Source organism: Herpailurus yagouaroundi, unplaced genomic scaffold, assembly GCF_014898765.1.
Source record: "Herpailurus yagouaroundi ecotype Mexico unplaced genomic scaffold, PumYag 29, whole genome shotgun sequence".
In the NCBI taxonomy this organism is placed as follows: Eukaryota; Metazoa; Chordata; class Mammalia; order Carnivora; family Felidae; genus Herpailurus; species Herpailurus yagouaroundi.
The window spans coordinates 61,410,763-61,438,532 of NW_024412377.1; the positions used below are offsets into that span (position 1 = coordinate 61,410,763).

General features: G+C 36.8%; 1 protein-coding gene across 3 annotated transcripts in view; it reads left to right on the forward strand.

Moving 5' to 3' along the window:
* RANBP17 (RAN binding protein 17) overlaps nucleotides 1-27,770 on the forward strand; it is a 327,575-nt gene that overhangs the window by 207,031 nt on the left and 92,774 nt on the right. For 2 of the 3 annotated variants that reach the window (XM_040444804.1, XM_040444823.1), the window contains 3 exons: nucleotides 15,422-15,481; nucleotides 23,338-23,411; nucleotides 24,469-24,549. In XM_040444804.1, coding sequence (XP_040300738.1) covers nucleotides 15,422-15,481; nucleotides 23,338-23,411; nucleotides 24,469-24,549 — 215 coding nt within the window. The remainder of the gene's footprint in view (nucleotides 1-15,421; nucleotides 15,482-23,337; nucleotides 23,412-24,468; nucleotides 24,550-27,770) is intronic. The other variant, XM_040444813.1, reaches the window with a different exon arrangement.

The window sequence follows — 27,770 nt, forward strand, 5'->3', positions numbered from 1 at the left end:
TAGACCCCAGAAGGAAGAATGAACACTTATTAATCACCTAAAATGTACAATGCCAAACATTTTGCACAAATTTTCTCTGTTCCTTGCAACAATCTCATGCGATTTTACCTCTAATATTGGTAAGGAGGTACATCCAAGGAGATCTCCTTTCATCCTGGGCATTGTGGTGAAATGAGCACATAGTCATAACAAGGCTAAAGACCAAATTTGTATGACATGCATGGAAGAGATGAAGAGAAACATAGATGATGAGCAGTATAAATCTGGAGCATATTGGAAAGTGGATGAGGCTTTCTTTTGTAGAAAGAGCAGAACAAGAAAATAGAATTATCAAAAAGAGGATTGCCATTTATTGTATAGCTTCTAGGTGCCAGTGCTAGGTGAGGTACTCAACACCGATAATAATTTAAGCCTCACGACAGTCATGTAGGGTAAGTACAATTATGCAAAATATTGTACATGTACGTTTTTCTGAGAGATGGTCAGTATCTTTAAAGAAGTTCATGACCCCTGAAAAGTTAAGAATTTCTATATCATGCCACCTTAAGATAAGAGGAACAAGTCAAGGAAATTGGAGCTGTGTGAACCTTGTTTTATATTCCTTTTTAAAACTTTCCTCCAGGTAATAGTAGTAAGTTAAACCGGGAAAAAAAAAAAATATCTTTCACAATCCTTTAGGGCTGGGAAACCTAATTTATTTTATTAGAGAAGTAGTATAGTATACTCAGGAAGAGAATAGGTTCTGAAGTCAAATTGCTTCAACTTAAACCCAAACTCGACCACGTATTTGTTCTCCTGCCTCAGAGAATACACCTAATTGCTTCATCTCAATTTCTTCATTGTAAAACTAGAATAGTAACAGCACCTACCTCATGGTAAATGTGAGTATTAAATGAGGAAATATGCATAAAGTGCTTAACACAGTGGTTCTCTCCACGGGTGATTTTTACCTCCCAGAGAACATTTGACAATATTTAAAGACATTTTTGGTTGTCACAATTTGGGGGAGGGGTGCTACTGGCATCAGTGGATAGAAGCCTGGGATGCTGCTAAACATCCTGGGCTAAACTGCCCCCCCCCAACCCCCCACCAACAAAAAAGTATCCAACTCAAAATGTCAGTAGTGCTAAGACTGAGAAGCCCTACTTCAGCACCGTGATGGGCATATACAGCAGTAAATATTGGCAATTACTGCATGTTAATGTCTAAGGAAAATGGAAGAACAAGCAAAATTATGATTCACTTATCTTTTCTGAACAACTAAAGTAAAAAAATTAAATACCAGATAATAAACTACTTAATGTAATTGATGGAACTTCATTGTCATATGGAAAAGCCCATTTAATGAATGTGATTTTTTTTCATAGTATAACTGATTATGAACCCATGTCTGAGGCTATTATATGTGCTTTATAAAAAGTTTTATAGCTTAATCCTGTTTGGTATTGTTGTAACTATTATGTTTTCTTAGAGCATTTCATGATCATATATAAAAGGCAGTTGGTTAAGAGTGTGGTCTTTGGAATTATTAATTGGGTTCAGATCCTAGTTCTGTCACTACCAACCATGCGACTCAATAGACACATCATATAACTTCTCTGAACCTCAGTTTCTTTAATGGTAAAACTGTGATATTCAGGCCCACCTGCTTCATAGAGTTATATTGATTAGATGAGATAAGGCATGTAAAGTACTTAGCATAGTACCCTGCACATAATAAACACTCAGTAAATGATAGCTGTTTATATTATTTTCATTATTGTTTCATCATCCCTGTTCCTGGAACTCCAGTACCCCACAGGTGGTGAGGTGAAAGCCAGAGAGGGGCCAACTAGCAGGCTGAGTGTTAGCAAAGTAAACCTAACCGTGGATTCTGCAGCTAGCATGTATGAGTCTTCTCACTTGTTATGCTACCTTTACCAATTTCATAAAATCATTTCAACTTCCTCTACGATTTTTCTTTCCTAGTTTGGTATCTACCAACATCCACTCTCAGCCTCCCTGACCCCTTTTGGTGATATTCTGGACCTTTTCCACTATTCCTATTTATTGTTTGAGTTATGCTTATTTTTCGCGAGTGTCCCATTATGGGATTTTCCAAAATCCCTTTTTACACCAATAAGGGAATCTGAGAGGGAAGACTGTTCCTATCCATGTCGCCTCACTATGGAGCTGTTAATTTTATTCTCTTAATTTACTGTGTTTTCAGCCTTCTTCTAAGTTATATCATAGTCTCCTTCGAAGTTCCTAGCTTAGTTTGTTCAAAGACAAAGAGAGTGTGATATTTTATGCGAAGTAATGTGTAGTTTGGTTAAGATGCTGTGACTGCTTTCTATTTCTAGATGCTTATTTATGGCAATTTCTTCTTTTATTATATTTGGGATGTAGAAGGTATAATCTGCAAACATGGTTTAAGATTTGAGTTAGTTTGCATCTATCTCTATTAATGTGTTCCATAAACGAGGCATTAATATCCCTTTATTGTGTTATTGTTAAAATAATTATCTTAAATGTAAAGACTCTGCCTTAATTTTGAAGAAAGATCATTCTTCCACCTAAGATTAAAATTGTGAGAGAAACCTGCAAAGAAAAGGGAGTTCCATTTTTAAATAACAGATCTCGGTAGGCTCTTGATTTGCAAGTTGTTCCTCTTCATCCTCTGCGTCAGTTGAACGTGTCACATGAGCACCAGTGAGCAGATGTGGGGGGGACACAAGCGGGATGTGGAAGCAGGAACCAGCAGCGTTGGCAAACTGGCAAATGCTTCTGTTTTGCTAAGACCTGCTTTTCTGTATTCAGGCTGTCCGAACCATCTGCTTTTATATCCTCTTTACCTACTGTCAGCCATTTTGGAGTTTTTAAAAAAGCTTTAAAAATGATTGGGAATTTTTCACAGTAAGCCAGGAATCCTTACCGCTGTTTAAAAACCTTGTGCTTTTAGCATATTGCCATTTAATGCTCCAGAGAATGGTTACTTTTTAATTTGGGTGCCGTGTGTTATATGTTACATAGTGAAAATGTCTTTCATCCTTTCACTCACTCTCAGACATCAAAATTTAAATTTAAATAGATACCTGGCCATGGTGTATACATTAACAACAGATGCATAGTAATTGAATGTAAATGATGGTTTACTTATCCCTTCTTATTGGAAAAAAAAAAAAAGAAACAAAAGCATTGCACAATTTAATGAAAATTCCTAATTCTTTGTAAGCTTAGTTACTTTCTAGATATGCAACTGACGTTCTCAATAAAAATAGTAATTATGAAATACCGTTTGTGCACCAAGTACTGTGCTAGGCATTGTGTCCAAATTATTGCTAATCCTCTCTACAACCTTACAAGGTAGGTATTATCTTCATTTCATGGATGAAGAAATTGATTCTTAGAGAAGTGGAGAAAATTGTTCAGGTCACACTTGAGGCTAGGGATCTGAACTCCAATTTCTCTGGCTCTTCTCCACTGCTTTTCCAAAATGTTGTAGTAAGGAGATGATTCGCTAGTGATAGAAGGTTTCTGGATAAGGAGTCAGGGATGGCACATTTTATTTAGTTTCAGGTAAGCACACTTCATTTGGTTTGTGAAGTTCCTCTCTCTAGGCTTTGGTCATATATAGGCATTTTATTTTCTTCTCTAGTCATTGAGAAATACTGTTGGCATTTGGTCCTCTGCTTCTGCTTTTTCCAAGGTTTTTAAGAATGCTTTCACTTGAAAAGAAGAACAATTGTGGCCTGTTTCTAATAATTTACAGTAGCTGGTTTGTTTTTTCCTCAAACTTTTGTCTGTCAACATTAAGACCTCTAGTAGCCTTTCAAGATTATAGTCAGAATTAAATGGTTATGTTGTTACATGTTTTTGGACTTTTGTCACTACCCAAAAATGTGGTCTATGCAAAACAGACTCCAAAGATTCAGTGGCTCGAATGATTTAAAAGCACAATGTTAATAGATAGAATCTATTTTCACTTTTTTTTTTTATAGCACAGCTCACTTATATACTATAAATTCAATAGTATGAAAGTCTTAGGTCTCTTCCTTAACACTTAAGAGGGAAGGTCAAGTTGTGGGTTTGTTTTTTTTTTTTTTAATCAGGGTCTTGGTAGGACTTGAAAATTTCTTAAGTATTTAAATTCGGGAGTCGCCTTAGAAAAAATAAGAGGAAGTTTTACTTTCTATGATTGATGATAAAATTTATAGAACTTACTTTTAAGTGCCACAAACTGAAAATACATTGAATATCCATGAGTGAAAGATTATGAACTAGTTACTAAGGAAAAATAGAAATATCTGGACTACATCTCCAACCTTTTGGGTTAATGGTCATAGTTGGAGGGTAGGTCATTGGAATTATAATCAGAAACTTACTGGACCCAAATGAGCCTTTGAGCTGATATGTTGTATTATTATATAATTAACATAGGCAGGAGTAATCTCTTTTGAGACCTACCTTAGACCTTCCTCTTATTCAAAGAAATGGAGCCAAATTGTCATAATTTGGCCACGTTGGCATTTCTTTTCAATTCCCAACCCTTCTGCTTCTCTTCAGTAATACAGTAGAGGCAGAGAGGGATTTCTTTTCCACATTCAGTACTTACTTTTAGAGCTATGGATTTAGAGATATTTTGGAACATATTTAAAAAAATTTTTTTTAATTTATTTTTGAGAGATTAATTTATTTATTTATTTTAATTTATTTTTGAGAGATAGGGAGAGAGAGAGAGAGCGTGAACAGGGGAAGGGCAGAGAAGGAGAGAGACACAGAATCTGAAGCAAGTACCAGGCTCTGACCTGTCAGCACAGAGCTCTATGTGGGGCTCGACATGGGGCTCAAACTCATGAACTGCGAGCTCATGACCTGAGCTGAAACCAAGAGTCAGACGCTTAATCGACTGAGCCACCCAGGCGCCCCATATTTTGGTACATATTTAATTAAAATCTTATATAAACAGATAAGCCTCCCCCGAGAAACTGGGTGTATGAGGATGGAGGGAAAACACTGTCAGTTGAAGGATGTGGAGAACAGAAATTTCTAACTGAAAATAAAGAATTAGGAAAATGAAAAACTAAAGAGTAGTGTATAAATAAAAGCTGGGGGGCGCCTGGGTGGCGCAGTCGGTTAAGCATCCGACTTCAGCCAGGTCACGATCTCGCGGTCCGTGAGTTCGAGCCCCGCGTCAGGCTCTGGGCTGGTGGCTCAGAGCCTGGAGCCTGTTTCCGATTCTGTGTCTCCCTCTCTCTCTGCCCCTCCCCCGTTCATGCTCTGTTTCTCTCTGTCCCGAAAATAAATAAACGTTGAAAAAAAAAATTTAAGTAAAAGCTGGAATATCAAAGAGAGGGAATGCATGGTATTAGAGACAACAAAGGGTCCAAGAAGGGTAAAGCCTTGACCTGTCTGGCTGTGGTCCATCATACTTACTGTAGTTGGCAAATCTTAAACACCACTTTCATCAGAGGCCTCCTCCCACTCAAAAGACTCTTTGCCCACATCAAGCCATCACTCCTTGGCTTCTAAGGTCCTCCATCATCTAGCCCCATCTAGCCAATTTTAGCTCCAATAGCTCCACTCTATCAGGCTGACTCTCACCATCTTTATTTTAAATTGTTTTGTTCTCTTTTTCCTTCTTCCCCACCACTCCCTCTCCCCCACCCCATCACCATTCTTCAGTGTTCTTGCCTCCTCCCACCCCATTCTTCAATGTTCTATTCAAGTATCATTCTTGCAGTTCTTAATACCTGGGTCATATTCATTAAAACTTAGTTAAATAATAATAATGACAATGTTAACAGTCATTTATTGTTTGTTATCTGCCAGGCGCTGTGATGATAAGCTTTTACATGCAATACATCTTATAAACCTCAAACTAATCTTATGATGAACTAGGGTTCTTAACCCTAGTTCTACCATGAAATAACTTGGCTAAGAATACAGTGGTAGGAAGTTACATGTACAAGATTTGACCTTTAGGTCTGATTAACTCTAAATCTATTAAATGATGAACTGTAATTCCCAATCTTGCTTCTTTGTTTTGTGCTTTATGTTTAAAATCTTGAAGGCAGAGTCAATGTCGTCTATATATCTTATATTTGTCAATACAATTAAGACAGTGCTAGATCATCAACTATTTTCTTATTGATTGATTGTGGATTAGATAAGGTGAGATCGTCAAATTTCATTGCAACGAAAGCAGAGAAATTTTATTCTGATCCTAGTTATTTTTCTGAAGTAAATGTTGTTAATGAGAGCAGTGTTTTATTTAGGATATAGTGGACTGAAACCAGACAATGTTCAGTTTTTAAGGATGGTAAATCAGAAAAGGATTTTTCTAGGAGCTGTAACAATGTTATTTGGGGCTGAATCAGTGCCACTCTTGTATTCTTTCATTCATTAATCAAATACTTATAATTACTGTGATATTGTGGTTTATAATAAGGAATATATATTTGGTCTTTGTCCCCTTTTCAGGCACAGAGCTCCTCAAACCGTTGGAATTTCCTAAGTGATAAGAACCAGTAAAGGTGTCTTGATATTCTTAACAAACCCCTTTTACCAACATGTGAGTTTATGTTAAAGAGGTGACTTTAGAAAAGCATCTAAGGATGGGGGCTGCTTGCCAGGGGGACTCAACCATGTGATTAGAGCGTTGGTACTTTCAGTCCCACTCCCAGGACTCTGGGAAAAGGAGAAAGGGTGGAGTTTGAGTTCAGTCACCAAGGGCCGGTGACTTAATCAGCCATGCCTAGGTAACGAAGCCTCCGTAAAAAGCCAAAGGGATGTGGTTCAGAAAGCTTCTGAGTTGGTGAACATAGAGATTTGAGGATAGTGGCTCAGAGAACATGGAAACTCCGCACCCCTTCCCACGTACCTTGCCCCAAGTATCTCTTCCATCTGGATGCTCCTGAGGTACATCCTTTTATAATAAACCAATAAGCAAGTAAAATGTTTCTCTGAGTTCTATGGCCTACTCTAGCAAATTAATCAAACCCGAAGAGGGGGTCATTAGAACCTTCAATCTGTAGCTACCCAGTCAGAAGCACAGATGACAATCTGGACTTTCAGTTGGTGTCTGAGTTAGGGGCAGTTTTGTGGGACTGAGTCCTTAACCTGTGAGATCTGATACTATTTGAAGGTAGATAGTGTCAGAATGGAGTTAAATTTTGGAGACATCCAATCAGTTCCCACTGAGAACTGGAGAACTGCTTGGTGTTGGAAAAAAACACACTGGAATTACAAATACAGTTAACCCTTGAACAACAGGGGTATTAAGGGTGCCAAACCCTTTACACTGTCAAAAACTCAAGTTTAACTTTCAAGTCCCCCATAATTTTACTGCTAATAACCTACTTTTGACCAGAAGCCTTACCAGTAACATAAACAGTAGATTCACACATATTTTGAATTTTATATGTATTGTAAGTAAATCTAGAGAAAAGAAAATATTCTTAAGAAAATCGTAATTAGAGAAAATATATTTATAGTACCATACTGTAAAAAATCCGCTTGTAAGTGGACCTGTGCAGTTCAAACCCTTGTTGTTGGAGGGTCAAGTGTATGTGTAATTGCCTACTACGTGCTAAACATCAGAACACAATATGACTAGGGACAGATAGCCCTGCCCTCACAGGCTGGCGGAGGACACAGACAAAGCTGACAGGCAATCATTATTCGGTATGATGAGGCCCATGACTGATATGCCCAAGAACAGTGGGAACATAAAGGAAGTCACCTAATATCATCTTGGACAAGTCCTGGAAGGATTTCTGGGCAATACTCAGGGCTTCTTTTAGCATCATTCAGTTCTGTGTATGACATAAACAGGTAAGTAAAATACAACTAGTTACATATTGGTGCAAAGAGATGCCAGAAAAGTCCAGCTTTATGTTTCCCACTTTCCCACTCAAGATTGCAAAACAAGACCAAGAAATGTAAATATCAATACACTTCAGATTGTTTGCCAAATCAAGGAGGTTGATGTCAAAGTAAATGCTGCATGCTTCTAAGAAGGTGATAGTAAAACAAATGAATTCCCTTCCCCTCTCTGTCGGCACCAAGAACTACCCACTAGTTCTACTCTGTCATATCGGTGCCAGAGGTAAGTCAGGATTATCTTACAAATGTGAAATAGCACTCGATAGAAAGTTGAATTTGGATTTACCAGAATAAATGTCTGTGAATACATATTTTTCCCAATAGCTAGGAAGCAGTGTTGTCAAATAGTGAGACCTGTGAATAAGAGGTCATTTTACTGTGTAATCTTGAGCTGTCTCCTGACGCTATTTGATTTTCCCCATGTAAAAAAATGGGGTTCATGATACCTGTCCTTTGAATGCACATTCTTAATGATCCAAGAGAGACAATACAATCAATGAGCCTTCTCTTGGCCAAAAAGAAGATAATCCAAGTAATTAAATATTTAAAATAAATTCTGTTAATGAGATAAGGGAAGAAGATGAGGGCCATAGAGAAAGTAGTTGTTTTGTCACCTATTTTTCTTGGTTGCTAATTGAGAATTTTACCATTTTAAATCAGCTACAGTATGGAGAAAGGTCATGATTTCAAAACAGGAGGATTTACTATGAAAAAGGAGCGAAAGATAAATTGGAAAATATACTAGGATTCTCTGCATGTATAGATACATGGTTTGCAGAATATCATCAAGATGGTAATAATTCCCCTTTAAAAAAAATCTGTGAAGGTGAAAAAAAATTATTTCATTGAACTCTTCAAAAACGGTATACCTCCCACATATTCCTGATTGTTTATCATCATAATCAAGCTAATTTCCAAAGCAAGGTGGGGAAAGTAGATCTGAATGGAGTGCTACAGAATACAGAATTTTTATTCATTTGTACAGTAGACTATTATCTCAAAGTAAATATGAAAAGGAACAAAGTTGTTTGTGCTTTGGAAATTGAAGCATTGTTCATCATGCATAATTGAACAAAGTTGAAATTTGTAGGTATGAAACCAAAAAAAGCCACAGCTATGATAGCTATTACAGGAAATGGAGGAAATTAATAATAAAAGACAGTACACTACCTCATAAATACATGTTCATCATGAGAGTGGAGGATGAGAGCATTAAGCAAATACCCTGATTAATTTAACAATTTAATCCTAGAATTGGAGTACAGATATTTCAGGATTCATTTGTTCATAGATAAGAAAGAAAGACCAAATAAACAGCTTACTTTGATAAAGTAAGGCTTTTAGTTAGTGCTTGTGGATATGTGAAGATAATACTGTTTTAAAAGAAAGGTTATAACTAAGCAAGACATCTTTGATATGAACATTTATTAAATAAATAAATAACCAAGTTTTGTGTCTTAAAAATACAAAATATGTCAAGGAATAGATTTGGGGCATTTTTGCCTTACATCCTATGATCTTGCTTTTTATAATTTATTCTAGCAATGATCTTGCTTTTTATAATTTATTCTAAGTAACTGCTAGGAGCTATGATTTTTAAAAGACTGCATGATACTAGGAAAATAAATCAGGGGGAAAAAAGTACTTTAGGTCTCACTGTTCACTGAGTAAAGTTTAAATTAACCCTGATTAGAACACCTTTGAATACTTTTTTGATGCATAAAATGATTTATCAAAGCATGTGTTTCAGTAAATTTTGGAAGATTTTTCGGAAGTGCAGGTAGTGTAAGAGTAGTTTACTAGAAAGGCTTTTTATTTTATATCGTGTCGGCATATGTGAATCACTTTGCCTTTTTCTCTACCAGCTATTTGGTAAAAGTCCGCAATTTGCCAAAATGGTTAATAGGACACAAATATAGACATTTCATGTGGTGTACCATGTAAATGTAAACCTTTGTAGTTACATGTTTCTGTAGCAAGAGAATTGTTTTAAAAGGCATGTAATTTATTAGCTATCGGTAGCTTCTTTATTGCCTTGCCGCGCTGCAGTAATAAATAAAAGAAAGTGAACTGATTTTACAAATGGCACACAAGGTGCACATTTTGTGGAAAAAAAGTCTTTTTTTAAAGAATTGGCATTAAATCCTTTTTTTGTGATGACAAAGAGGCTAAGAGTGCAAACTGTATTTTCTGTTTATCGAAAACAGTCTTTTTTTCTCGGGGGCATTTTTTCCTATGATCATCAAGGGATTTCAAAAGCAATAAAGTGTGGAATCATTGTTCGACTTGAACAGTATTAAAACTTAGGTTTTAATTTCAGTGAAGTAATAAGATTTGAACCTGTCTCACATTACAGCACTGTAAGGCATTTAGCAATTGTATTTTAAAAGAGGTTTTTAAGATGCAGCTCACTTGTAAGCTAACTGTCTGTCAGTAATTAATAGTTTTTCTTCAGCATAGGCTGTTGTGATCAGACCAAGAAATATCTGTGTTTTTAGGAACACATTATGATAATTGTGAGTGCTTATTCCTAATTAGTCTAAATGTCTAAAATTTTCAGCTCGCTTCTCTGGCTGCTTAATAGAAAAAAAGAGAGTAGCATGTAAAACTACAGTGTGTCTTTGGGCTTTTAAAAATATGAATGTACACGCACATGTATATTTCAGTAAGCTTAACACCTAGCAAGATTGTATGTCAGTTGACTCCTTCATTAACCAAGTGTTTTATCCTGCAGTATCATTTCCTGCTTTTCAGATATCACATCATTTGTATATGTAAAAACTGTTGGCAGATACGGTACTATATGTACAGCTAAACCCAGACTGGCAATCTGTATTCTTCAATACCCAACATTGAACCTATCTTTACTTTTTCAAAAAAAGCTTTAAAATATGAGCGTTTCCATTAGACTGGGGTGGCAACATACTTGCTGATGAAAGATTGTATTTACCATTTTGAATTGCTATTGAAAATAATTGCCTCTACAAAAGGAAACATCTGTATGATAGCACATGGTTAAAGCTGCCATCAATTTTTAACATTTGAGGGTTGAGCTATGACCTTTTATGATGACTGTGAACAGTAACTGCCTCCATTAGCCATAAGTTTTGTTTCTTTATTTTAGTAGATGGCCCAGACTGTAAATATTAGAGAATCTAAAATAAATCAACATATTATCCTAAGGATACAAAATGTAAGAGCTATTTGTGGTTGGGAACCTTTGACAGATAGTGTGGATGAAGCAGATGATTGCCTGCCTAGCGTATCTGGTCTCCATTGCTATGCCTGCAGGCAGTTTAGTGCTATGGTTGTATATTGATGTCAGGGTTAGTACTGAGTGGCTAGCAGTGACAGATGTCTATAATTACAGGCAATGCTTCCAGTATTTCTGAAAAGCCAGCCTATGTTGAACAATTATCTTATTTCTGCCTTGCCAAAGAGCATGTTCCAATTGCTAGTATTAGCAATGGTGAATATAGTGCTTCATCTGCTGCCTTGGGACAAATGTGGGAAAAGCACTTGGTTATAAAACATAAATGCAAAATATTTTCTCAACATTTTGGATTAGTTAAGTTCAGTGTTTTCCTAATTTTTATCTCCCCATAATGTCTCTGTTGAAGGAATCTTGAAATATAAAACACATTTGGCATACTTATTGAGATTTTGTTTTCCCCTAGGCCTGCATGGCTCCCCAGCGCCACTATCCTTTGCTTTACTGAATAGATGTGTTTAAGCAAAGTTGGCTTTGAAACAACTTTCTTCAGTGTGAATTACACTTTGTGACCAACTTCCGTTACAAAATTGGAAATGCGTTTCTGTGGACAATCTCTCCCACACCATTTGATGAGGAAAATTGCAAAACGATAGACAATGCTGAAATGTGCAGAACACCTTAGTACACTAGTGTCTTTACATTTGCTGAGAATTGCAATTCTCAACTTTTATTTTAACCCTTTCTTTTCAGCCTTCAACCACTTATTGTGCTTTCCTGTCTCTAAGTGTTCCCGACCACTTCCTTCCACACTCCCTTTTGGCCCGCTTTCCTGAGTCATTAGAAATCTTTTCTTGCTTGATGGTCTGAGTTCTCAACTGTACTTTTTTTTTCTGACCATTTGCATGTGTGAGACATGGGCTGTACTACCACACTCCCCAGCAGGTGTAGCTGCCTTAATACTTTCCAACCCTACCATTCTTAAAATTGCTGAAGTTCTAGGCACTGGGTATTAAAACATTGTCCATGCTATAGGTTACAAATTCTGTATTTTTAGGTAATGTAGAATGAGAAATGCCTAGGAAATACCATTTGAGAATATGTTTTATCTTCAACCTTTCTCTAACCTGTGTTGGGTTTCTACTTCTGTGCTTAACCACTTTGTGGAGTTATTCATTACATTTTCTCATCTAGTCTTCTCAGCAATGTCCTATTTAGTAGGTATAATTATTTTCATTTTACAGAATATGAAAGAGATTTCAGGAAGGTTAAAAACTTGTTCAGTGAGATACCCTGGCTTTGACCAAATCATCCTGCTCTAAACCCAAGTTTGCTTTCCACTGTATCACATTGCCTATGTATGTGTCTAGAGGCATGCATCCAGGCATGATCAGTTTTAAGTGTAATGATGATTGACAAAACAAACATCACAAATTCCATCCCCATCTTTGCTGTTTTATTTCCCAAGGGAAAAAACTCATCTCTGCAACCAGAGATTAGACCTTTGGTACTGGATAGCCATCAGTCACAAGAGAACTAAGCAAGTTCTAGATCCTAGATACTTGATATAATCCACCCTATTATATAAGAAGCAATTCACCCCATAGTCTAGTGTCAGAGACCAATATTATATTCATATATGAAAGCAGCCCCTTTCAGTTCTTACTGAGCCTGCCACTCAAAGACTCTTGATAATTTAAAACTCTAACGATGGTGTTCTGGAACCTTTTCTCTCTGTGCATCAATTTATCAAGCAAAACTTGGAGAATTGGATGGACTCACTGATCTGAATTGGGAAAACTCTGATAATTTATTGGCCCCAGGGGTGTAAATCATCTCTACTTATCCAGTGAGTTGAGAATTTAGCCCAGGAATAGGAAACAAGAACTTGGGATGACTCAGAAAAGGAAGATGAAGGATTTGAAATCCAGAACTGAGGTGAACTCTGTTGCCACAGAGCATTCTGTTTTCCTCCTGTCTCCTTTCCCTCTGCTTTTCCTGTTCCTCCTCCCAGAAGATAGAAGATAGAAGTGTAGGAGTTAAGCCGCCTTCCATTAGGGCTCTCTCCCCTCTGATCACTCTGTAACCATTACTAAGGCTACACACATACCAACTTGAAACATGTATCTACTTTGCAGCATCTAATCCAGATAAAGCACAAAGAAAAGGGACTGTCCTCTTGTTGCATGCCTCATAGTCTTAATGTCAGACTAATATTTGTCTATATATTATTTAATAATAGTGAGCATTTACTGACCACCTGTTCTTTTTAAAATTTTTTTCAATGTTTCTTTATTTGAGAGAGAGAGAGACAGAGAGAGACAGACAAAGCTTGAGCAGGGGACTGGCAGTGAGAGGGAGACACAGAATCCGAAGCAGGCTCCAGGCTCTGAGCTGTCAGCACAGAGCCCAAAACGGGGCTCAAACCCACAAGCAGAGCAGGAAGATCATGACTCGAGCCAAAGTTGGACACTTATGAGCCACCCAGGGACCCCTACTGACCACCGGTTCTAAGGGCTAATAGCTAGTGTTTATTTGGTGCTTACTATATGCTAAAAACTTTCCAAGTGTTTCTGACATTGTGCTGGCAGTGCTATATATATCATATAGCATGATATGACAATAATAATAACAGTTAACACTCATGGAAATTTTATTCTGTGCCAGGACTGTTCGAAGTACTTTGCATGAATTAACTACTCAAATCCTCTAAAACTTTTCATAAATTAGACCTACTATCATCCTCATTTTATATTTGAGAAAACGGAAATTTGGAGGGTAAGGAATTTGATCAAAATCACCTAGTAAATGGCCAGCTCAATGGCTAACCTTGGGCTTCAGACTAGGTCCTAATCATTTCACTAGACTGCCTCTTAATTCATGATATTATTCGTTGTGTTATTATTTTTTCCACTTTACAGCTGAAGAAGCTGAGACTCTGAGAGGCTAAATAATTTAACTAGGATTATTGGGTTGATTCATTAAATGAAAATATTTATTGAATACCTGTTATCTCCCAGGTACCGTGCTAGGCTAGCAAGTAGCAGAACCTCACCCAGAACCCTGTGTGTATTACACTGCACAAATATTCTGTGTTTCCTCCAAGGTGACGTCACTGAAAATACGTACACAGTTAACTTGCCCATTTTCTGTCGTCTTACTGAGAAAAAAATATACTTCCTGGGCAACTGCCAATTGTCTTGGTCCACCGGTTGAGGTGTTGCATATGTTTTAGCTGATGGTCAACATGGAGAAGTGTTCAATAGGAAAACTAAAATGGGAGCAGGACTTATCCTATTGCCCCGGGCATTGCCTGCCCAGAGAAACCAGAAATTAGCGTTTGAAGGCATTAACAGGCCACCAGAAGGTGAACTCTGATTGCTTGCATTTGGGGTAGGTTCAAGTTTTCACTAACGAGGCTAGTATGAGGGACAGAAATTGAAAGGCAAAAAAGATTGTAGGAACATTTTTGAGTAAAATTTGAGAATATAATGAAAAGTGAAAATAGCTGATTTGACGGAGCAATAAAAATATACATATGACACCCCCTTTTTCATTCCATGGGCCATTATTCCTCTACTCTTTATGTCAGGTCACTCTTCCCAGAGAGTTGAGTATCTCTTAGGAGGAAGGTACAGAAGTTGTTTTGGATGCAGAAAGTGGGACAGGTTTCAGAGAGGCAGTGTGGAGGCAGAAATGAAATATAAATAGGTAACACGTGTGAATGAAAATAAAGATGTTAGAAGTGGAGATGAGGACCTGGTAAAGTCTTACTTAATACCTACTATAACTATAATAAGTTGTATTTTTAGAGGATTTGGGGGAGAGTGTGTGCAAGAACTAGATTAAGTGGTAGAAGCCTGTATGATTTACTTACCCTTTGAATGACCATAGAAATGAGTTCCATTTTTTAAAAATATACTTTTACCCATGAAAAGGTGACTTGGCTTACTTAAATCATTAGCCCCAGTTGCCACACTTGCATAATGAGAGTGCCTCATGAGAAACAACACTACTAAGAGATTCTTGAAAATAGTTCTGTCAGGTATTATTTATAATTTGTTCTTTTCTAGGGCTATCCTTTAATAATTGGTTTTTTGAGTTATTCCATGGAAGCAAACCCATGGTGTAATCCATATAACCACATCCAGACTCTGAACAGCACTTCACCATTGTCTTTGCTCAAGGCTTCCAGGATAAAATCAAAGTCCCAGGAATATTTTAAGTGACAGCCACAAAGATCCTGAACCACATTTTCACTCTCTATCTGAAGTCGGGGGGGCCTCCTGCTCTTCCCTAATCCCTAACGTCAGGTGCCAGGTCCCTAAACTCTGTGCTTTTTAGGTTGTACGCCTGAGGAGTGATGTGTCCCGAGTTCCAGAGAAGGCTTGGAAATTAGTGAAGGTGAGTTGAGTTGCTGGTTGTTGTGGTGGATCACCAGTCTTTATGCTTGTCTCACCACAGCCTCAGGCTCTTATTCCTAAAACAGGTACATGCTCACAGTGAGAAGTGTAGAGGTGCCTTCTTGGCTCCCTGTTTATGCACTATGTAACCCTATAGTATGCATGGTCTATAACCAAATGTTCAGTAGTCAGCCAGTAAGCAGGATCAACTGCAAAGACTCAGTTTAGTGTGATTGCACAGTGTGGAAGCAGCCTAGGTTTCTTGATTACAACATTTCTGAAGTGGCCAATTCTAACCAATCATTCATACCTGAAAGGAGAAAGTTTTCTTAGGGCTCCCTTGAATAGCATCTGTTACTGAACGGTATCTATAGTACATGTATCCCTTACGCCAAAATATGTTTCTGGTGGACATCTTTGAGAGATATAGGGGATTATGGTAAAAAAAAAAACTTTTATTTCCCAGTTCCCCACTTCCACCATCACCCTTGCACAGAACTACATCCAGCATCAACTTCTTTGCTCCAAGGTCTAATCATGGTACAAATTTGCTATTGCACAGAATTATAAATAAAATGCCTGAAATACATGGTCTCAAAACCTTCCACCAGAATCAGTCAAGCTGCCTTCTAGTAGCCTTGTGCCCTAGCCATGGTTAGCTTCTTATTGTATGAGCTTGGGAAGATAATATATTTACCCCGTGCTTTACCATGGTTTTAGCCACAGAAGACTAGTCTAACAGAAGCTTGGCCGCAGACATGGAGTGAGTTGGCAGCCAGCAGGAGCAAAGCTGTGTCAGGACAAATGTACACTCCCCATCTTCTCTAGTTGGCTTTCAGCTGGTTGCACCGCAGGAGTCTTTCTATGGGCTGTGTATCCTGTGACCAATAACTGGTGCACTCGACCCGGGTCCCTCTTGGCTAGTGAAGGCCTGTCGGGAGACATTAGGTTCATGCTGGTGGAGATCCTTAGTCAGTGGCTCCCTGAAGGAAAGTGAGGCAAACAGCCAGCTTCTGTTGAACAGGTGGTAGTTAGACCTTAGATCTGGTCGGGGAGGGGGAGGGAGAGAATCTCTCCAAAATTAACCAGTATTGCTGGTCTTCACACTGTACCTGTACTCCTCTTTCAAATAAATGATTGTTTAGAAACCAATCCAAAAATATCTCTGGCAGCATCTGGAGCCCTTCCTTCGCAGTCTGGATTTGGGCCCAAGTTAGGAATGGATACCCCACTGGGGTGCAAGCAAAAGAGGAAGCATGTTCTTAGCCATGCATCAGTGGAGGCCCCTACTGGGAGAGGGGATTATCACAAGGCAGCAGGCAGCCCAGCACCCCAGCCTGCTGAGTTCATGCTTTGTGCCACAGGATGTGGAGCGAAGGAAATGTGAGGCCAAAGTGGTCGCTCCAAGTTTTCTTATACAATAGCTTATTCAAGCAGATTGGGAATGCCTCTTAAGAGATTTGTTAGGTACGTGTCCCCTTAGCAAGATGGCCACCACAGATGGTGGGTTCAGATATTCACTTAACATTTCATATTTATTTTATACTTCCATAGCCAGCTTTTATCAGTTGCCATTCTGTATTCCACTGAATGAGGCAAGCAGAATTCTAACCTTTTACCACTTGGTTTCCAACATAAGTTATGATTTTAAAATTAAATTCTGGCAAAAGATTTTTTTCACCTAATTTTGGTCCTTATTTTGTGGTGCAATTTTAAATGATATGAGGGAAAAATTAGTCCACCGAGATTAGCGTGGATCTATTCAGTAGCACTAAGTTTGTATGTTTAACATGAAGCAATGATATTTGTACCATTAAATCTCTTCATGTGTCATGTTAATTGTGATGATCATGGTTGTTTTTTTTTTTTTTTCTGCCTTAAGCATTCATGAAAGACCTCAGTATCTTTAGTTCCAAACGGTTTAGATCCAAGTCATTAAATCCTCTATTCCCTCTCATACCTCGCCTTCTCCTCCCTCTCCCACCTTGCACTCCAACGGGTCTGTTTTGTAGAAAGTACTGCATTGATGTCAGGGACACTTGAAGACTAAGACAAAAATACGAAAATTGGTTTCTCATGCACAATAAGTGAGTTCACATTAAGTTCCAGAACTCTTTTCCTAAGGGGTGTTAATGTTTTCACTATATTGGATCCTTTCTGGTGACAGAATTTGTTTTACTAAATTACAACTGGTTAAAAATCTTGATGAATCATTTCAGCACATTGAAACAATACTTTAGAATTTACAACAATTATCAGGGTTTTTAAAATTTTCATGGTATCAATTTTGTATTAGTAAATGAATTTGGGGGGAATAAATTGGTTCAGGAAAGTATATTATCTGATGGCAGAATACTTTATTGTTGATTTCCACAGCACTGCTAATTTTCTGCATTGAGCCTGCTTACAAAAGCTCTTTGAGAAGTTATAACATCTTAAACATTTATGGAAGGCCTAGGGGTATTAACTTACTGTAATTTTCTGAAGATTCATTATCCAAAATCTTAATTCATTATAACAACTGTTATGAAAACCTATAGAACCAGTGTTTTCTCTTATTTTCTTATTTGCACAGAATGAGAGATTCATTGTTCTTTTTAATTTGTTTCATGTGGTGCTTTTGAGTACATTTCATAGAGGGCTGTTATTGAATTTCTGTGACTGTCATTATATATCCATACAACCTTTAGGAACTAATATTCTGGGTTTCCCAGTTCTGTAATCTACTTCAAATTTAAGGATTGACATAATTAGTTTCCTCAAAGTTATAACCAGAATGTTAAGAGACAACACTGCACATACCCAAGACTAAGAATTAGGATTGGAAAAAGAAAGCAATTTAAAAAATTATCACACCCCATGCTTTTATTCTTTATTAAATTAAATTTACAACTCAAAATCTTACTGTTATTTGTATGCTTATTCCTTGTCTGGTTTTCTTATCTTGTCTGGCTTCCCTTTTAAAAAGCCAGATATAAGATCACTTAAGCTACCTGCATGTGCACAGGCAATATTTGTCATTTGGTTAGTTGAGGACTTAGAGAATGTATGGATTGTCGAAGCGTTGTGTACATTCCTAAATGCTCTTTTCTGAAGTTGAAAAGAACCTTCATAGTAAAATAAACAGAGATGAGAAAACAAACATATCAAAACAGTTTTTTAGGAGCATGTCTTCTCAAATCCATAATAGTGATAATTCCTTACATTTCTAACAACCTCCTGTATTTCAAGAGCTAGAGAGATGGATGAGTGGTTAAAATAGGTAATTTTTCTGGCTTGTAAGATAACAACTATGTGGAAATAGGGAAAAAAATCCGTTTTGTAGCATGAAATTTTGAAGCTTTATGCCTTTAATGAATGCCATTTCTGACCATGATGAGAGTGTGTTAATTGAATATAAAGATTTCAACATTGATATAAATTTAAGGTTTTGTTTGCTTTAACTTTATCTGTGCAGTGTGAAAATCTTCAAGATAAACACCTTCTTACTTTCCTGTTGTTTTTTCTGTAACGAGCCTTTTCTTGAACAGATATTAGCTGACAGTTTTTAGCACCTACTATGAGAAAAGGTCCATAAGAAGGGGTAGAAAGAGAAGCAGCATTTGATGAGTAACTACTAAATACCAAGCTCTGGGGGCGCCTGGGTGGCGCAGTCGGTTAAGCGTCCGACTTCAGCCAGGTCACGATCTCGCGGTCCGGGAGTTCGAGCCCCGCGTCGGGCTCTGGGCTGATGGCTCAGAGCCTGGAGCCTGTTTCTGATTCTGTGTCTCCCTCTCTCTCTGCCCCTCCCCCGTTCATCCTCTGTCTCTCTCTGTCCCAAAAATAAATAAACGTTGAAAAAAAAAATTAAAAAAAAAATAAATAAATAAATAAAATAAATACCAAGCTCTGTATTAGGGATTATCTTTAATCTTCCCAAAAGCCATAAAGTAGGTTTTATTATTATTATTATTATTATTATTATTATTATTCCCGTTTTACAGATAGAAAATCAAGATCCAGAGACTTTAAGTTACACCTAGTTAGTGGCAAATCCAGAATTCAAATCCAGATATGTTTGGGACCAAAGCCCATATTTTTTCTACATTGCTAAGTTTGCCAAGGCAGTATCCTAATTACTTCTGGAGATAGTAGAAGAAAGAAGTATCTTCCCTGCCCTCAGGCAGCACGTGCTTGAAATAGTGGAGGAAACACATATGCACACGGAAAATTAATACTACACCAAGATCATATTCTATTGTGTCATGTGAGAAGTGCCACTAACAGGCTGGCAATGGTGGTTGCTCACAGTATCACAGGAGGAGAGCTCTTCTCACTGCAGGGAGAGCTTCTTCCAGAAACATTATTTAAGCATTAACACCACGCCTTTTTAAATAACGATATTTAACCAGGGTTACTTCTGGTGAGTGGAATTTGGGGTATATTATTTTTAAAGAGAAAAAGTTCTGTGCAAAAGCCATGCCTCTTATGGGTTGTTTTGATTTTGTTAAAAAAAAAAAATTGTGAATGAAATGGAGTCCGCCAATATGTGCACTTTATCATTATGCTCTTTTTATTCATTTAACAAACCTTTGTCAAACATTAAGCATGCATGGGAGATAAAAGAACATCATTTCTGTCCTCAGGGAGCTTATCGTCTAATAGAGAAATACAGGCATATTAAAAAAGAAGGAGCAGAAGGAAGGCACAGGTGGCCAGGCAAAAACAAGGTTATAATGTGTGCATGTCTGGGTATGTGAAACCAGCATAACCAAAAGCATAGCCATTTTCAACTTCATTGTAACCCTCAGAGAAGGATGGACAACACACATGGGCTTCATCTCTTGTTTCTTAGATTTCTGCTTATTTTTCATTATGATCGAATTACCTTAATTGATCCTGAAATTTTAAGAAATTGGGAATCTGTGAACTTCAAGGGAGGACTTTTTCCCTTCCTGCACTCCTATGCCAGCTTCAGTATCCTTCCTTAAAATGAGTATTGTGATGTAGGTTCTTCTTGCTGTGAATGAAAATTTTTTTGGCGAAGTAATAGAAGTTTCAGAAAATGTTGAAAATCCCTAAATATTGTGTTAGAATGTTTTCTGTAGAAAGCCTTCATTGATTTGTGCTTTGTCATAAACATTCTCAAAGATGTTTCCTCACTGGACAGACTGTTTCCCACTCCCAGATTGTATATGTCTGTGGTATAATTGAATTCAAATGTTTAAAGACATTTTCATATTATCTGCATGCTCTCTGAATGGTAAGGTGCCTTGGAAAATGTGAGACAGTCTTTTAAAAGAAATGCAGTAATCATACATTGATTTTAAATGACCCTGTCACACGTGAAAACAAATCAGATTGTTGCTCTTAATGAGCTTTTCAATTTACTATTCAGTAGATCAGATAAGTGGATTTAAGAGGTAATGATCCTGTTTAGTACTCAAGCTTGACTGTCAGATCCTAGGAGTGGAGAGAAATCCCTAGGGACAGAAGCGTTGACACAGTTCTAGATGGGATAATGGGAATCAAAGCTAATGGATGATAAAAGGAATGGTGCAAGTTACAAGGATAATTGTGGATTAAAGCACTGCCATGTGTCAATGTTGACTGTTTTTTCTAGTATCTTATTGGGTCAAATCTGATACTCAGAGAAGCTGTTTTGACAGCAGAACACAACAGACCTGCCTGCCCAGCTTCCCCCTTCCTTGAATGCCAGGGACACCACAGAAAACTTCCCTGTAAGAAAGACCAATTGGAAAAAAAAAAAAAAAAAAAAAAAGATTTTTAAACAGTCTTAAAGGTTTAAAATCACATTTTAGTTATTATGTTTTTATTATTCAATGTTGCATGGATAAAATCAAAATTAGATTAATTTTCAGCTATGCCATAAAAAACATAGCACTTATAAAGTCTTGAAAATGTAAAACCTTGATTTTACAAAAATACAATACAATGTAGTGGGGAAAATGGACACCCGAACAATTACAGGTGTGAAAAACACCACGAGAGAGGAATGGACCAGACACTGTGGGAGCATAAAGGAGAGTGATCTCCCTGGGACAGCAGAGAAGAATGCAGAGGAGATGACTTTTGAATGGGAATCAAGGGGAGAGGAAAAAGAAAGCTAATTCAGACAGAATGAGCAGTACACGAACTCCTAGAAATCTGAAATTGCGTGAGAAGCCTCGGTGATCCATCAGTATTTCATTGTGGCTTCAGATGGAGGGAAATAGTAGAAGATGAGGTATGTTGGGGCCAAGTTGTGAAGGGCCTTGTGTGCCATTAATCATGTCAATACAGGTTTTCTAAGGGACCCAATTTACTTCCATCCATAAGAGAGGGTTAGGATCATGCTGAGATAAGGGAAACTTCCCTTTCTACATACCATCCTTCCTTTGAGCCTTCTCTGTGCGTAAACATTTCTGATCTTTGAGGACTGGTGGTGACTAACTTCCCTGTGAGTTTTTCTCCCTAGCTCCCTCTTCCCCCTAAACATCTTACAAACACAGTGATAGCTTCAATCCTATAAGAGATGAAGGCCTCCTCTCATGAGCAAAATCATAGATACCGTAATTGAAATGCTTTTCTGTAGGGCTCAGAAATTAGCAGAAGGGGCAACAGGAATGTGAATCTCAGTTTTCCTTTTTCTCTCCCCCACCTTTTCCCCTCTACCCTTCTTTCCTTCTCTTGCCCTCTCCACTTGCCCCCCACCATTTCCTCTCTCTCCCACTGGCCTGAGCAGCTTCTGGTTATAGGACTTAGGATGAAAGCCCAGAACACAAGCTTCTGCTTTGAATGGTGTTTAAAATCCAGATACGAGATCTCTGCAGTGAACAGCCTTCCTCCCTTGTATAACCCTGTAATTCACCTTCATGACCTGTGGTAGTGTATGAAGCTGGTGTTCACATGTGAAAAGCAAAAGGCATAGGGAGTGAAAGCTAAGTTGCCATGCCATACCATAAGAAATAGGCGGAGCGGGAGAAAGTGAGAGAACACAATCACAGGGGATCAAATCACAGAAGAGAAATCCCATACAGCTGGTGTCTGGCAGGGATAACCTGGAATCACACCAGAGCATCAGGGAGTATGGAGGTGTCAACCCACCTCTCAGCTTTGCCAGGCTATTAGGGAATATTCCATTGGCTGCTGGTGGCATTTTCCCACTTGAAGTGGGATATGTTTATAAGCTCAATGTGGCTTAGGTTGGGACTGAAATGTTGCACCCCAAACTCTGCCACCAACACTCCCTAATTGGGAGCTTAATGGATTCCCCAGGCCCTGATGTATTCAACAGAGAATCTCTGAGCCTGGGATTTCCGTTTCAGCATGGAAAGTAAGACCTATCTCTATATTGGGGGGAGCTTAATTGAAAGATTTTTGAGGAGAATGTTTATAAATTCTTTAACTTCCTCTTATTTTTGAAATCCTTATTTTTATAACTGCCTGACATAATCCTGAATTGTTTGATGGTTTGCTGATACCTGGCATAGATGGAAATTTTTTAAATGTTTTGTTTATTGAGACACTCCACTTTTCAGCCCTTTGTATACATAACGCCCATCTTTGAGAAAGGGTTGGTTTACCAGTTTGAGAAAGAAAATTATGTGGTGTGCTGGGAATAAAATGAGTCTGTGAGTGTGGGTGTGTGTGGGTGGGTATGTATTTCAAAATGAGAGAGGTACTTCCTGGAAGAAAAAGAGAGTAAATTTTTAAAGTATAATTTTTTCTCTAAATCCTTCATTTGCTCTCCCTACCGACACCCTACTTCACTGTGGATGCAGCAGTGCTTTAAATCTTCCATTTGTTGAGTTTGAATAGTCTTTTGAAAATCTATGTTAATGATAAAGCTTTTAACAATGAAATGTTTTCATCCAGGTATATGCCCGTATGTCAGAAGTTTTAGGAATAACAGATGACAACCATGTTCTAGAAACATTCATGACGAAAATGTGAGTTCTTGGATTTTTCTTTTGTTGTGGTTGCTTTGAATGTAATGGATACTTTTGCTGTGTTTAAATCTCTTAATAAGTATTAATCTTTAATAAAAGACTTAAAAATTATGTGTTAATTCTTAGAATGGTAGCATTGTTCTTAATTGAAACTTAATTTCACATATTTAAAATTCACCACCTTAAAGACATTCTTATTTGTCAAGGAATCCATACCACTGCAGTATGCCCCATCAAAACGTGGTTTTAAGATGTTTATAGACTTTGACTCTTCAAGACAATTGGGCAGCATTTTTGCTTTTAATTAGAAAGAAAATACCCAATTTCAAAGAGCATCTGAAGAGATTATTGCAAACTGGAATCATTGGGAGGGGTTTGATTGCCTTAAGACAGGGCATTCATTGATTCCAGCAGGAACTTAATGGCTCTCAAAAACCTACTCATGGAAAATTCCCTTAAATCATCCTTATAATTTGTTAGCAGAATTAACGAGTTTCTAGTCATAGACAGAATTTTGTACGTTTAGTCTCAACTTGTATGCCTCCAGTTGGCAACCCACTACATCTGTGTAACAGATAGACAGCACTGTGTTGCTTGCAGAGAACAAAGCTACACAAACAATCATGATCATAAGAAGTGAGCTTTGGAGCCACAAGTTTGATGGTTCATTTCTTGGCAGTAACTGTGAGCCTCTATTTGACTTCCTTTGTAACTCCTGCTGTCATTCCCTAATATGCTTGTTTTACATACAAACTTGATACTTCTTCTGTGAAACACTTAGACAGTTTTTTCAATGTACAAAACTAACTGTATGGAGTTATGTACCATTTGGGGAGCAGTGTTCATTGTATATTGATAGGATATAATTTTGATTATGCCATTAAAAAAAGTAGAATAGAAAATGTTCTAGTGGTATTTAAACCTGTTTTTCAACTTCGTGAGATATTTCTTTCAGGTTTAGGTCATGTAACTTAATATACATATATGTGTATTTTCATGTTCTCCCTGTACAACCAAATACCTTACTTACAACTAAAAACTTTGTTTTCATATTTAGCGTTACAAATCTTAAATACTGGGGAAGATGTGAGCCTGTGATTTCAAGGACTCTTCAGTTCCTAAATGATCTTTCTGTTGGATATCCTTTTTACTGTATATCTAGTAATGTATAGAAACACCCCAACAGGTACATTCTATTGGCCAGGTGTTTTCCTTGCTTATAATGTTGCAGGTTTGTTGTTTTTTTTTTTTAATAAAAAACCTTTCATTTAGCCTTATATTTAAATGTGTGTTTTTGAAAGATTTATATTAGCTACCTACTATCAAGTATTTATTCAGTCACAATTGAATTTATATGGATATATAGATTCCTAACTAGTTAAAGTTATGTTTATACCCATCCAAGTTAATAAGTGGATACATAAGAAAGTATACAACCGCATGTGTCTTAGTCTGTGATTTTTCATAATTTTCAGGGAGTTCATATTTTAAAAGAAAGCATGTAACTAATTTTAAGAAGGTCGAAATGTTCTAAAAATATTACCTTATAAAAATTGAATTCCTGAGAGTAAATACTATAGCTTCAGTATTCTTCAATTGAAAAGAATATTATTTTGATTAGTTAAGAGGCACAAAGGAGGAATAGGAAGAAAATTATATAAGTGTTTTTACCACTTCTTGGATTATTGCCGCCAACAAATCAACATCTTATTTACTCCAAAATAAGATTTCCCATTATGCATTAAATGTTTGGGTTTCTATCTTTAGCAGATTTCTTAAATCTAACTAGAATCATCCTTTCTCATTAGATTATAGTTGATACTATTGTCCTGTTTCTACCAATGAGAGAGAAGCATGTAGATTGTCTTTTGTATGTTAGCTATCAAACATACAGGACTTGTGAAAAATAAGTGTTGGTTTAGTTAACCACCAAGATTAGCTGAAATTTAAATATGAGGACAGCATTCTGAAAATCAGTGGCATTGGGTAGAAATCTTTATAATGTAGGCTCACTGCAGGAATATGTTTGTATTAGTTAAGTTTAAAATTGTGTTCCTTGGGAAACCATAAAAGATTTCCAAAGTATTAGACACCCACTTTTGTGCTGGAATTTAATATGCAACTTTTTATTGGAAAATAATCGTCCTTGTCTGGCAAAATCCACCATGCAATATTTCTGTTAGTAGGTATAATGCAATAAAGACAGGGAGGGCTATTTATCACTACAAATTTTGAGGATTTCAGGATTCTTTTTATTATTTTAATATATTTCTTTGATATTAAATCAGAAAAATGATAAATTACACCTGTCCAGGCTGTTTTTCCTTTTTACTGGAAAGTGATGTACAACCCAATTCCAGTGGTCATTTTGGCTTTTTAAGATATGTATTTTTTCTTATTAAAAAAAAAAACTCAACCTGTATTTTTTTTTTTTAATAATAATGCTGAAATACTCTTTATTTCTAACATATGAAGTGGTTTATAAGTACTTCCTAGTCTTGCAAACTCTGGCCTTTTCACAATGAATTACTTGGGAGCACGTTATCTGAAAAGAAGCCTGTGTTATTTTACAGCACGTATCTATTGTTTAGATTTACCCTGTTTTTTAGGTTGGAATTGAAATCTAATATAAAATTAATTTGATTTGTATTCTTTTTGGTATAATGTGCATAATGCCTAATTTATTTCTATCCAATATTTAAGTAAGATGCTTTTCCTATCACCTTATATCTCTTATATATTCTTTAATTCTAACATTATAACCTTTTGTTTCATAAGATGTTTATTGCTTTTGAACACTTCTCGAAGTTAATAAAAAATCATATTTTCAGAAAACTTATTAGATAAAACTTAAAAGCTATAACATTTAAACCAAGGGATGCAAATGATTTCAACTTGGGTACATTGATTTATATTTTTTAACAATTATTTCAGGTTTCCATATTTAGAAATATATATTAGTTCAATTTGATTTCAGTGCTCAGTTATTTGAATTATAAATCATTATGTCCCTTCTAGCTGATCAGTCATGAAATATCTTTGAATTCATTTACATAATGGAATATGTGAGTGCTATATCTATTTCAGTGCAGTTGCTGGTTACCTAATGCATGTTTTGTTGTTTCCAATCGGTTTCTTTATTATAATATGTTTTTAAGTCCTGATTTTAAAGCAGTACATTATATTTGTGCTAAAAATCAGCTGGCACTCTTCAGCACTAGAAACACTTATGCAAGATAAAAATCATCACCAGCTGGCCTCTGTTAATGGAAACCTATTTATAGATTAATATTCAAAATATCTGTGTTTAAAATACTAGTACGGAATAACTGAAAAGCATCTTACTATGAAGTTTTTAAATGTTCCTGATTACTTCCTAATGCATGTCTTTAGATATTTTTTGTTTTGTTTTTTCTGTTTTTATCATCTTCAGAGTGAATGCTACTCAGTGTTTGTTTATGGTTCATAAGGCCAGTCTATGAACTTTAGTATTCTTGTATCTGACTTCTTGCTTGGAAATTGAAATCACAAAAGATCCTCATTTTTAGGAAGTGTAAACAGGCTCATGTTTACTTGCCTCAAGGCAGTAGTCTCAAACTTTAGGGATGATCAGAATCACTAGAGTTCTTGTTAGAATACAAATTGCCGGACCCCACCCCTAGAGTGTATGTTTTAGGAGCTGTTAGACAGGCCTGAGAATTTGCATTTTCAGCAAGTTTCCAGTGATGCTGGTGGCTTAGGGACCATACTATGAGAACTTGTGCTTTAAGATAATTGGAAACTTGAACTGGATGTCCCAAATAAGAAAGTCAGGTATTTCTCTACAGGACTCTGTCTTCACTAGGGAAAGTCAGACTTGACATTTTTAGAGATAGGCTAGTTCCTTAAATAATAATGTATATGAGGAGACAATTTCATTAAGTCCCCAGATTTTAACTGGAGAGTCTGTTGCATTTTACCCCAAAGTTTCTGTTTGCCAAATTTGAAGCTTTCCAAATTAGTAAGACTACTGTAATTTTAAAATCAGTGGCCCTTTTGAGGGAAAGTTTATGTTTTCCTATCAGATTCGTTACATGAGGCATATATATTACACTCAGCAAATATATCTGAGTAACTCTTTAATATATTCTTTAACTTTCCAAGACTAAATTTCAAGAAATTCCAGATTCTAAATAGCTTTATTTAACATGCACAGAGTTGAAATGGCTCTGTCCTAGGGCAGTCTTCCACATCCAGGTCTCATACTTATGGATCCTTTTTCCTCTTTAAAATACTTTCCAGTCATGGGGCACCTGGGTGGCTCAGTAGGTTAAGCATCCGGCTTTAGTTCAGGTCATGATCTCACAGTTCATGATCTTG